The 13,006-nt window shown below is 46.9% G+C and overlaps 1 protein-coding gene across 1 annotated transcript in view; it reads right to left on the bottom strand.

The window, feature by feature from the left end:
- The window catches only part of NDUFA10 (NADH:ubiquinone oxidoreductase subunit A10), a 28,911-nt gene extending 24,992 nt beyond the window's left edge, over nucleotides 1-3,919 (bottom strand). The window contains exons 1-3 of the mRNA XM_084892178.1: nucleotides 3,723-3,919; nucleotides 2,236-2,404; nucleotides 1,303-1,518 (exon numbers count right to left, since the gene is read on the bottom strand). Coding sequence (XP_084748304.1) covers nucleotides 1,303-1,518; nucleotides 2,236-2,404; nucleotides 3,723-3,797 — 460 coding nt within the window. The 5' untranslated portion in view covers nucleotides 3,798-3,919. The remainder of the gene's footprint in view (nucleotides 1-1,302; nucleotides 1,519-2,235; nucleotides 2,405-3,722) is intronic.
- Nucleotides 3,920-13,006: the final 9,087 nt, after the last annotated feature.

Raw genomic sequence — 13,006 nt, 5'->3', positions numbered from 1 at the left:
GAGAACATACTGATTCATTGTGCCAGCTGCAACAAAAGCATCAGATTACTAGAAAGTGTTTCCAGTTTAAACCAAAGTTTTCCCCGCCCACCAAGCCCATCATGATCCTGCTTCTGCCCCAACCCTGGTGAGACCAGGCTCCTCCTCAGCTCCCCTCCGGCCAATACCCCACTCACAGCTAACGGCCAGCTTTCTCCTAAAGTCATTCCCATCTAACTACTTAGCACCAATTCTGCAGCGGCCCTCCCAGTACAAGCCTCCTAACCTCTGACCAGGCCAGGCTCCAGCTCAGTTCCAGCCCCAACTGCCCCCCAGCCTCAGGCTGCTCTCATTCACCCACAGAGGCAATTCCAAACTGCAGCCAGATCCTGTCACCCCTCCACTCCAATCTCAATGGCCTCCTCTCCTTCAGGAGAAAAACCAACAACTGACCAACTCGCCCAGGCTACTTCTCTGGCCTCATCCCTCTCAACTCCCAGCCTCATTCACTACGCTCCCACAGGATGGCCTCCTGACTGTCACTGCAGCACACAGAGGCTCTCCATGCTCAGAGTGTTGGTCCCCGGGGCTCCTGGCCCATCTCCCTGCACTCAGCCCTGCAGTGCTGGGCAAGGCCCCCCCTGACCTTCCCATCTGGAAGAGTAGCCTCCAGCCCTGCTCCAAACCCCTTCCTCTCTGCACCTACCACGCACTACCTGACATGGCATCAATTTTTCCCTTTTACTCAGTGTCTCTTCTACTAAAATGTAAGCCCCTCACCTACTAAAATGTAAGCCCCAGGGGTGGGGACTGACTTCCTGTGATAGCCTAGTTTCTAGAACACAACTGGCACTCACTAAATATTTAATGAATAAATATGTGTAGCACAAAAGGAAACACATTTTCAATTAAAAGGTTTCTTTTTAAGAAATGGAAGTCCTGAGGCAGGGCTGAAGTATGCTTCAGGAAGAACCTGGAGTGAATGGAGTGTCACTACTGACTGCAGGCTCCACGTGGCTCCTGTGAGCTGGTCCTGGCACAGAGCATCAAAGCCACATTTTTTTTTTTGTCAGGAGCAGAGCTGACCAAAATCAGGGCTTACATTCATAGAGGAAAAAGTATCACTAATAACATATTAGAAAAGATAATAACTAGACCCTCTGACACCATTTGGATAAAGAGCATTATCCTGCATCTCATTGTGCAATCTGTGTATATGGAACCTGCCAGAACATAGACAGTGGCAATCTAAAGTGGTTGAGCTTCACAACAGGGTTCAAGTGCAGAACATGCTCACCAGCTACCTGGCCATGGATACTGTACCTGTGCTCAGCAAGTGTTCTAAGGCGTCTGCGTACTGCAGGAGGCGATTGGCATACAACCAGGACTGCAGGCGATAACTGTTGCCATCATTACTTTTGGGATCATCATAAAACTTCTCCAAACTGCAGTTGCCACTAAACTGCATATCCAGAGGTTTTCCATCCCCCGTAGTGCTGTCTGCATAGTGTATTCCTGCTTCAGGAAAGTACTTCAACCCTGAGGAGAGACAGACCACGTGGAAAGAGAGGTGGGTGCTTCACACCCTATCAGCAAGCAGCATGCACTAACAGGAACCACGCCCATCTGAACACCATCACTGAGGCTCACTGGTGATGACCTGGGGACTGTAACCTGCACACCAGACACAGGTGTGCTCAAGGGAGCACTAAAGACACTGAAGACATATCTAAAACAGGCATGAGAGAAGCATGTCAGCTCACAGGTTTCAATGCAACAGGTCCCCCTGTACCACCACCCCACATGAACTCAGCCCACAACTATGGGAGCCCCGTATGGAAGCAGGCAGGTGCTCATTAAGGACCACAGGAAGACTTGGAGGACAAACACCCACACCGGGAGTAGGAAAGGGGGCTGGCACCTGGCTTTGCCCTAAACAGCTGTGTGCCTTCAGCTTCATACTGAGTTTACCCATCTGTGATGACTGTCATTATATGCCTCATTTCAGAGGCTGTTATAAAGCTCAAATAAGACAGCTCATGCCAAAGTGCTCCATTTCCATCAACTTGAGAATGGCAAGGATTTTTTAATTTTCCAAATATGAAAGTTAAAAACAGCTCTTTAGTAAATATTTTTAAATGCAAAATACCCACCTTAGCCCAATTCTACCTAGCCAATATTAAAGTAACATCAACCCCAGGGAAGCAACAAGACATCTCAAACGATATTGTCATTCTGCATGACACAGATTCATACCTAGTTTCTCTGCTACTATTTTTGCAAGCTTGCTTTTTCCAGAACATATATTGCCTTCGACGGTTATCACTTTGCTGAATTTTGTCAGCTTTTTTGTTGTTTTGTCACCAAATATGAATGCCAAAGGGCCAAACCGCCTCTGGCCCTGTACACTCGTATGGATTCCTCCCTGAAAAACACAACAGCAAATGTGGGCATGCTGGCTTCTGTAGGCACGAGCAGCTATTAGGTAAAATGCCAAGAAGGCCATTGGTTATAAAAATGCCAATATCTACAACTTTATTACCTATTTGTTTGTTTAATTACAGGTCTCCCTGTCCCACCCTCAAGGCAAATTCTTAAGGACAGGGGGATTAACTGAAAAGATTATGCATACTATGTTTAATAAAAACTGGATAGATGAAAGTAAGGCAGAGTGTAGGGAGAGTGGGGGGGGGGAAGGTAGGAAGGAAATAAAGAACATTTCTCTAGTCTTAGTCTTCTGTCCTGATCATCTCACTGTCTTCAAACAGCTCTAAGTGTCCTGATAATTCCTAAAAGCTAACAGACCTAAAACCGAGATTTCGCATCCACACCCCATACCCAACTCTGCTCCCTCACAAGCTCTCTTTCCACCACCAACCAAGGAAAACAGTGCAAGCATGGAGTCATCTTTCATATTCTCCTCATTCCTCCAACTCCACAATCACTCACAATATCCTACTGATCCTGAGTCTTAAATCTCTCTGGAGCGAGTCACCTTCCTATCCCTCGGATCCATAGATGCCCTTACCTCTCTCACCTACAATGCAAAAACCTGCCTCATCTCCTGTCTCCAATATCCCCAATTTATTTTTGCACCAAAGCCATAACAATCTTCCTAACAACCCTCCCCCACCGCGCACACACACACACACACACATACACACACACACAAACACACACACACAAATACAACCGAAAGGCAAAAGTGACTAGCAAAGCCACAGCCACACAGTGATGTATTCCTAAGGTTTCCAGTCACAGTTCTGCTTCTCCAAACCCTCCGCGTACAATGTCATCCGTCACTGTTCGCTACCACAGGGGTTCCCACAATCCTTCCAAATCCAACCCAGACACCTTCCGCTCTATGGCAGGCCACCACCCGGGCTGGCTGTCAGAGCTGCTACAGGACACGGTGCATCAGGGAGTGCGTGCCAGGCTCTTAGGCGCTCACCGCACCTGCTCATACGTCCGCGCACCGCACACCTGCCCGGGGTGCGGGGCTTGCAGACCGGCCTCCCACCCAAGGGCAGCAGGCGGCCGGTTCGCCTCGTGCCCCTGGGATATGGAGGCCGAGAAAAGTGCTCGGCCCCTGAGTTCTGTCCGCGACTCGGGAACTGGGGGGTGAGCGGACAGGAGCGTGTCCCCAGACAGTTCCACCGAAAGCCGCCGCCCAGAGGCCCGGGGACAGGGGAAGGGGTGGCACCGGGAGGACAGGCCAGACCCCCCGCCCGCCGCCGCCTCACCGAGCGCTGGGCCACCGCCGCGAGGCCCCGCGCGGACGCGGGCACGGGAGCCAACCTCAACAGTGTCAAGGCCATAGCTCCGCCGTCGGCTCCGGCTCAAGGACCCGAGGGGACGCGGTCGCGCGGGGTCTTCTTTCGGGGCCGACGCGCCGTCGTGACGTCACGATAAGGGTGCCCTTGAGGTGCCTGTTGGGAACATCAAACAGAGCGCAGGCGCGGAGAGCGTGTCCAGGGAGCCGGCCCTGCCCTCTGCCCCGCGCGACCTGACGCCCTTAGCGTCGGCCTCGTCCCGCCCTCTCCGTGCTGGCTGCCGGGCAGGGGACGCTCCCGCCCTTGCAGGCCCTCAGAGCCGGCATCAGCATCACCTCCTTCAAAGTGCCTACAGCTCGGAGACCACCGAGGCAGGGCAGGCGGCTTGGGACTGGCCGGGGAGGGAGCAGGATCGCCTGAGCCGCTGGAACTAGGAGCGATAGACGGACCTTCCCGCCCAGTCACCGCATGTACAAACGCAGGTGCAATCGATAGACGATTCTCTGATGTGAGAATTCCTGCTAGTCTCAAATAGGGGTGCTCCTTACCTTACGATAGGGTTACAGCCAGGTAATGGTAAAAAATGCATGTAGTATAACCAACCCATTGAACATTAGAGCCTAAATCGCCTTAAAGATGCTCAGAACAAGAGCATAATCCAATGTTAGTTGTTGACCTTCCTGATCATATGGCTGCCCAGCATCACAAACACTGGACCGTGTATCACCAGCTTGGGAAAGGTCAAAATTCCAAGTATGGATTCTACTGAACGTGTAGCGCTTCCACACTAATGGGAAATCAGGGGCCTGCGGTACAGATTCCTAGTCCCCAATGCCAGAAGAGTCGTTGTAGTATTGGAACTGTTCAGTATCTTGGTGGTGATGGACTTACACGTCTAAGTGAATAGAGGGATATCTGCCTTGTCCTCAGAATTGTAAAGTCAACGAAGATGGTGTATAGATTCAATGCAATCTCAATAAAAAATCCAGCCGAAACCGGTTTGGCTCAATGGATAGAGCGTCGGCTTGGGGACTGAAGGGTCCCGGGTTCAATTCCGGTCAAAGGGCATGTACCTTGGTTGCGGGCATATACCCGGTAGGGGGTGTGCAAGAGGCAGCTGATCGATGACTCTCTCTCATCGATGTTTCTAACTCTCTATCTCTCTCCCTTCCTCTCTGTACAAAATAAATAAAATATATATTTTTTAAAAAAATCCAACTAATTTTTATTTTGTTTAAATGGACAAGCTGATTCTAAAATGCATACCCTCACCCATACTTAGGAAGTGCTAAATAACCAAGCCTGATGGTGAAGAAAAAGAAAAATGACAGAGGACTTATTACCAAATATCAAGATACATGAAAAGTTATATTAATTGTGATAGCATAGCATGCTGCAGAAATAGACAGACAAATGGACAGAATAAGGAATCCAGAAAAGATGAGGATGAATGGATGGATGGATAGGCATTTAGTAATGAAGAGTGACATTTCAGAGAGATTTCAGTGACATTTCAGAGAGATTCCCTAACCCAGCATCCCTTTACCGTAGCTGTTTTGGCTCAGTGTATAGAGCATTGGCCTGCAGACTGAAGGGTCCTGGGTTCGATTCTGGTCAAGGGCACATGCCCGGGTTGCGGGCTCAGTCCCCAGTAGGGGGGTGTGCTTATTAAGAGTCCAGTTTCCCATTGCCCACCTTCCTGGTCACAGCTGGGTTATTGGCTACTGCCTGAGAGTGAGTGGACACTCCCACACAGGATATCCACTGTTTAATTCTTCCATCATGACAAGGAAACCAGCATGCAGTTCAGCTCCACTGAGCTAGCTGGTTTCTGCCTTCCTCAACCAGGGTTATCCATCAATTGTTCTCCATGAAGTTCAGGGTAGCTGAACTTCCAAACATGCTGTCCTTTCACCGAGAACCCTCATCTCGTTGGCCAATCAAGAGCTGATCATAGGACACTGCCCATGAGGCAGCAGAACCTGGCAGCCCCTCAAGTGGTTCTGAAGTCAGCCGGAGAGAAACCCCTCACACGCCTTCTGGGCACTGCTCTCCTTATCATAGTTTCTCTAACATCACCCAAGACATGGTGGTTATCTTGGGTTTCAAGATTACTTTCTGTCCGCAGTCCTAGGGACACTTTCAATTAATGCCTAATAGCAAGCTAGTAATTGTGTCTCAAATAGTGAACATCATATCCCTGCACCTGGAAATACTTTGTTCCAAAATCCCAGTGGTTGCCACTGGGTGGCACTCACGGGCTTTAGCTCTGAGCAAGAGCCCCAGGAGTGTGAGTTGCTGGTACCTCCAGATCACATCTGCTGGGGATCATCAGGGCCAAGGGCATCCATAGAGATCTTTAGACAACCTATTGTTCAGTCCACCACTCGAATTTGGCCTCCTCTTGGGGAGGGGTGGGAGCTGGCAACATTCCCAATTGTGAAACGTGCAACCTCCAAAATCAAGACAACCCAGCCACACACTGTTTCTTCCTTATTCCAGGGAGAGGCGATGGATGAAGTTATTTTCAGTTGCCTGGGAGATGTTGAAGGTGGCTTCCACTTGTGTTATTTCTAAGGATTTCAGCAAGTGGGAGGGTCTTTGTATCTTTGCTGGTTTATCAAACAGGCTGTTAGTCACCTGCATCAGCACTGACTTAAGTCAGTCCCCACCTGCTCTTCAGTTTCTGATATTATCATAATATCAATGTAGTGTTTTATTACCCTCAGACCCTGCATCAAGTCCAATCTTCTAACCAACTTACGACAGTAAGCTGGTGAGTTCTGAGAGCTATGTGGCTGCTTGATAAACGTGCATTGGGATCCTTCCCACATGAAGCCGAGCTGCGGCTGGCTCCTTCCTGAGACTGAGGAAAAGCATTCTCGAGAGCTGCCCATGATACAAGTCTCCTTTAGTGTGCTGTAAGTGTTGCACTATTGAAGCCACTGTGATAACTGCTGATGCTAACAGGAGAACTGCTAATTCAAGCCTGGAGTCTGCTGTCAGTCTCCACAAGCCTCTGCTTTTCCCACAGGCCACACGGCACTGTTACACAGAGAATCTGATAACACGCATTCCAGCTTCAATTGGTCACAGGGTAGCTGAACTTCCAAACATGCTGTCCTTCCACCAAGAACCCTCATCTCGTTGGCCAATCAAGAGCTGATCATAGGACACTGCCCATGTGGCAGCAGAACCTGGCAGCCCCTCAAGTGGTTCTAACATGTTGCTTATTAAAGTGCTAATCTCCTATGCTGTTTCAAATTAACAACCAGTGCAGGCTCAGGCAAGCCTATGGACTCCCACATAGTATGTCTAATTAATGCTGGCCAAAGGGTGAACATCCATGCCTGCTGTTTTATAATGCTAGGTAAGGACATGCTCCCTGATCAGACATAGTATCTGTTTCAATAATACATTCATGCAGAAGAGATGCAGTCACTCCAATGAAGTGCATTCAAACATTCCAGTTTTTATAACTTCCACCTTAATCTCAGCCTTCCAGTCCAGCTCCATGTCTCCCCATCCAATTATATCTCCCATTTTTACTTTACCAATGGGAAACAACTACAGCATTGGGCTTTCACATCCAGGAGTACCAGAAAAGATTTTTCTCCACCCTCTGGCCATTATCCTACACATGCATAGGCCTTAGGGTTCCCATCTAAGGGTTGAGCTAGAAGACCCTGGCCCTTTGCAGGCCTCATCCTGAAGACTGAAAAATACTGATAAGAGAAACACTAAGTAATATAACACATTATTAAAAGAAAATAACAAAGGCCTACAATTAAATGGAAAGATATACCATGTTCATGGATTAAATTTTTTTAGTGTTGTTAAGATGCGAATTCTCTCAAAATTTATTTATAAATTTTAAACATTCACAATCAAAATACCAGCAGGCTTTAGGAATTTAAAATCTTTTAAGATTTTTTTGCCGAAACCGGTTTGGCTCAATGGATAGAGCGTCGGCTTGGGGACTGAAGGGTCCCGGGTTCGATTCCGGTCAAGGGCATGTACCTTGGTTGCGGGCATGTCCCCAGTGGGGGGTGTGCAAATAGGCAGCTGATCAATGACTCTCTCTCATCGATGTTTCTAACTCTCTGTCTCTCTCCCTTCCTCTCTGTACAAAATCAATAAAATATATTTAAAAAAATATTATAGTAACTTACAGTGCTGTGGATAAGTTACCAATTTAAAAAATAAATAAATAAAATAAAATAAAATCTTTAAGATTTTTATAGAAAGAAAAGGTTCTAGGAGAATCAAAATCGTTTTTAAAAAAGAAACTAAGTTTGAAGGTATCTATTACCTAATTCAAGATCTACTGTAAATTCAGCCAAGTTATCATGAGATTGGCATAAAGATAGATATATAGTATACACTATAAAAAGAATAAACTATATATAAACAGAATGTACTGTAACCTAAAGTTGACCATGAATAAATGGTAAATTAATCTTTGAGAAAAGTGTCAAATAGAGAAAGGGTAGTCTTTTTGACAATAATCATGGAACAATGGAAATTTTAAAAAATTAATTTAGAGTAAATGTGTGTGTTTGGAGAAGTTTTTAATATCTTACTGTAGATTTAATATGTTTACTGTAAATTTTTCTAAATGGAATGTTCCTTCTGATACTTTATGGAGTTATTATTTACTTATTTATAAATGTAAAGTTTTATGAGCTTTGTCAAATTAATATAGTTGGGCATTATGACCACAACCAAGATCAAACATTCAATCATCCATTCAGATTTCTTATTAGCCATCTGCATTTCACCAAACCCAAAGATCCTGCTGCAGGTGAAAGCAATGCCGTCTCAATTATGAGCTAGAATGTATGTATTACGTAGGAAAGGCAGATTCAGCTCTATGTGGGATACCTGGAAGCTCCGTGGTGGAAATACCCTTGTGGTGGCTTGGTCACTTGTTGGATGTGTTGTGGACTCAGGCTGATCTCTTCTTCCAGATGGTCTTTGTCTATACAGCGGAGAAAGCTGCCAACATCATCCATACTTCACATCTCCCAGTTATCCTCTTCCAGGTGATGTGAGTTGCTGTTCTGGTCAGCTTTCAAAAACTGAGGGGAGGCCTCTAATTGTCCCCCCTTCTGTGGGGTGCCTTCTCCCAATTAGACAAGGATGGCCACAGTTCTGACTGAGCAAGAGGATGGCAGCATCTGCAGGGGTTTTTTGTTTTGTTTTGTTTTTTTGTGTTTTGTTTTAGAATGTATATTTTACCATTACCAGTTTATTTTTTAATCCTCACCTGAGGATATTTTTTAAAATTGATTTTTCAGGGAGAGACAGAAAAATATCAATCAGTTGCCTTCCACACACTCTCCGATCAGGGATCAAACCCACCACCTTTTGGTGTACAGGTCAATACTCCAACTAACCGAGCCACCTGGCCAGGGCCAGATGGAGAGGTTTCTTACTACAAAAGAGAGAACACTTGGGTTTGGAGTGATGGAAATGTCCTGTGTCTTTCATGTGACGGAAGTTAGAGGGGTGCCAACATTTGCCAAAACACTGCCTGACACTTAAAATGGGTGCATTTTACTGCATGTAAAGTGCATCTCAATAAAGTTAGTGACAAGGAAATAACCTCTTTATATATATAATTGATTTCAGAGAGCCAAGGAGAGGGAGAGGGAGAGGGAGAGGGAGAGGGAGAGGGAGAGGGAAACATAGAAATATCAAGATGAAAGATAATCATTGTTTGTTTGTCTCCTGCATACCTCCCCCTCACCCCCCAGGCATGTGTCCTGACTGGGAATAAAATTGACCTTCTAGTTCATAGGTCGATGCTCAACTACTGAGCCATGCCGATTGGGCAGGAAATAACCTCTTGAAAATTCTTTTCTGCCTTGTGAAAAGAGCAGGAGTAGCATCTTTTTTACTTTAGGTTCTGACTATGGACACCTAGATCAGGGAGAAGTTATAAACCTATTTGTTTTATTTTTACTAAAATCCCTAACTTTCTCCATGAAATCAATAAAAATAGATTTAATTAACTAAAACAAATAAAAGTATTTTGTTATGGAATCATGTTCCCCCCAAATTCCTATGTTGAAACCCCAATCCCCAATGTGACTGTTTCAGAGAAGGGGCCTTTGAGGAGGGAATTACAGCTAAATGATGTCATTCAGGTAGGCTCCTCATCCAATGGGACTGGTGTCCTTATAAGAGGAAGAGACACCAGGAGCCCCCTGCACAGAGAAAAAGCTATGAGAAGACACAGGATAAAGGTGGCGTCCATAAGCCAAGGAGAGAGGTCTTACCAGAAACCAATCCTGACAGGACCTTGATCTTGGACTTCCAGCCCCTAGAACATTGACGAGACAAATGTCCATTGTTCAGGCTGCCCTGTCTGTGGTACTTTATGATGGCAGCCAGAGCTGATTGATATGCTTTTCTTTTAAAATATTATTGATGTACAATGTGCATGTATGCAAATGCTCAGATCTCAAGCACTTGGTTTGATGAGTATTGACAGTTAAATACAACCAGGTAATCCCCCCACATTTCCAGTCAATTCCTCCCCTGCCACCTCCACTAACTCAAAGCAACCACTCTCTGACCTGCATCCCCAGGGTGAGCTTTGTCTGCACTGGGATGTCATACAAATGGGAGAGGACCTGGACTCCTCTGGCTACTCACCCTCAGTACACAGGGCAAGGTGCAACCATGGATACTGTCCTTCTCCTCAGTTTGCAGCTGGACAATTCCTCCACAGTTTTTTGTTTGTTTTTTTAATTTAATCCTCACCCAAAGATAGTTTTTTCCATAGATCTTTAGAGAGAGGGGGAGGGAATGGAGAAAGGGGAGGGGGAGAAACATCTATGCAAGAGAGATACATTGACTAGTTGCTTCCGACAAGCACCCTACTGGGCCAGGGACTGAGTCTGCAACTGAGGTGCATGCCCTTGATCCAGAATTGAACTCACAACCCTTCAATGGGCTGACGACCTAACTACTGAGCCAAACTGGCCAGGGCTCCATGACAGTTTTTGCTGACCAGAAAATTTTAACTTTTTCTTGAGCTAAGTGTAGCCTTCATTTGTGTGGATAGAAAACAGAGGCAGGGAAGTTATGTAACTTCCTTCAGGTCTCATGTCTTGGAGGTGGAACCATGGCCTGGGCCTGAGTGTCCTCCTCTGCCCAGTCCTTGGTGAGGTCATTGGTTCATATGCAAACTGAGTGCACTATCTATCCCGCCCCCACCCACCACCCCCCAAGAACGTGCTGAGGACACAGTGCTGAACTCCAAGTTGGCCTTCAGTGAGCGGATCTTTGGGGATTATTACAATCGTCAGCAAGATGCTAAGGAAAAAATGCAGCTCACTCTCTAAATGTTGTTATCATGGCAGGCTCAGTGGTTCTCCTGTTTCAGCAGAAGTTCCAGCAGGTTATTTCAACACTGACTTAATTGCACTGGGCACAGTTGGGGATGGAGTGAGCTTTCCAAGTGACAGGATAAATTAAGTCTCAGCAAAATAATGTTTAAAGTTGATTCAACAGGAAAAAGAGAACAAACAAACAAAACCAAACCAACTCCACCTTCCAAGGATAGTGGTGGGAACAAGTCACCCAGGGTCCCCACGCAGATCCCTTCTATCAACTCACAAATGACCCTCAGATTGTGCAAATTCATCTCTATTGCCACAGCGCAGGTGAAGTCCAGCGCACAGAAATCACTGCCCTGCGGGGCTGATTCCGGCTGAAGAGAGGCACCATCTCTGGAAGAGCCCAGCTCACCTTCTTCAGGGAAACCTGCACCCCAATCTGTGGGTCTGCCAGACCCTGGCTGACAATCTCTCCAAGCTCGGGGACTCAGCTGAGAAACTAGTCTCTGCTTTGGAGCTCTGTGAGTTAATGGCCCTTGACGTTGGAAGGTAGGCCTTCCTTCTCTGCATTAGTTGCAAACTGGGGCAGACCCAGAAGACGGGAAGAAAGGCCATCCCTGCACCCAGCACCCCGCACCACAGCTGGGGACCCGCTCACCCACCTGCCCCTGCTCCCGAACCTTGCACACAGCTGGTCTGTTCTCTCCCTCTCCCAATTCTCCCTCCTCCGCCTGCCAGCTGCAGCTCACCTCCAAGGGCATCCTCTTGTGGGGCCTGTCCCTGCCCCCTGCTCACAACTTTCACACTGGGATTGCACAGGCTATTCATTTACTGTCCCACCCATGGGACTATGAGACCGAACTTTTGTGAAACAATTCACACACATGATCACATACATACATGTATCATCAGTCTGTGGGCTAAGGTGGGATCTAGGAGAAGGCGAATGGAATTGTACATATATACGCACATGCCATATGTAAGGATTGAGCAAAGTAGGTCTACAGTTGTTCACATGGAAATAAACTCTGTTTTTTGTACTCACAAGTGTACTGGTACACCTACACCCAACTGGCCTTTGAGGTTGGTTCTCTGTAAACTGTCTTTTCAGTGTCCTGTGCCCATTCATTTCTCGCATGTCACTTGATTCATGCCATTCTAAGTTCTCCACGTCGGTAACTATGAACACCCAAGCCCTTTGTGAGCCCAGTGTTCCTTCCAAGTCTGCCATTTGTCTCCCGGCACCATGATCTCCGGGGACAGGGAATGCAGCTCTTGACCAAGGACCCGTCAGATTCCTTGTCCCCGGGGTGGCAGCAGGCATCACATGTGTGTGTGTGTGTGTGTGTGTGTGTGTGTGTGTGGCAGGCCCAGCAGAGGGGCATTTTTGCACAATGCTGTGATCCCAAGGCAGATGCTAGGAGGTCCAGTGGGCTGATGTGAGAATGATGAGCACTCGGAGTCTTGGGACAGGAAACACAGTGCCTTGATCACTCCTTGCTGCCATAGACAAGAGGCCCGGGAACTAGAAGGGACCTCCCGGACCAAGAGCTTCATTTACCAATGCGGAAACGGAGGCCCAAGCAGGAGGGAGTTGATCCCCAGCACCCCACAGGGACAAATGGGGGCCACTGGCAGGTCTGAGTTGTATCCACAGTGCAGTGCAAGATCCTCAGACTCTTGTAAATTTCCCAGTGATGACCGTAGAGCAGCGATTTTCAACCGTGTGCCGTAGGAAGTTTTACAGCAGGCAATACCTGACTGTTTAGTCAGGGCACTGACCTCTTTTACTTTTCAAGTAAAAAAAGACAACAGTGAACACAACAATCAATAGCCATCCAGTGTGAATGAATCAAAGTTACCGTATAGCCATTTTTTTGTCAGATCAGCAAAGAACATTTTTGA

The sequence above is a fragment of the Pipistrellus hanaki genome, assembly GCF_964339955.1.
Source record: "Pipistrellus hanaki genome assembly, chromosome: 8".
Taxonomy (NCBI): Eukaryota; Metazoa; Chordata; class Mammalia; order Chiroptera; family Vespertilionidae; genus Pipistrellus; species Pipistrellus hanaki.
This window is presented reverse-complemented; position numbering and strand designations above follow the sequence as displayed.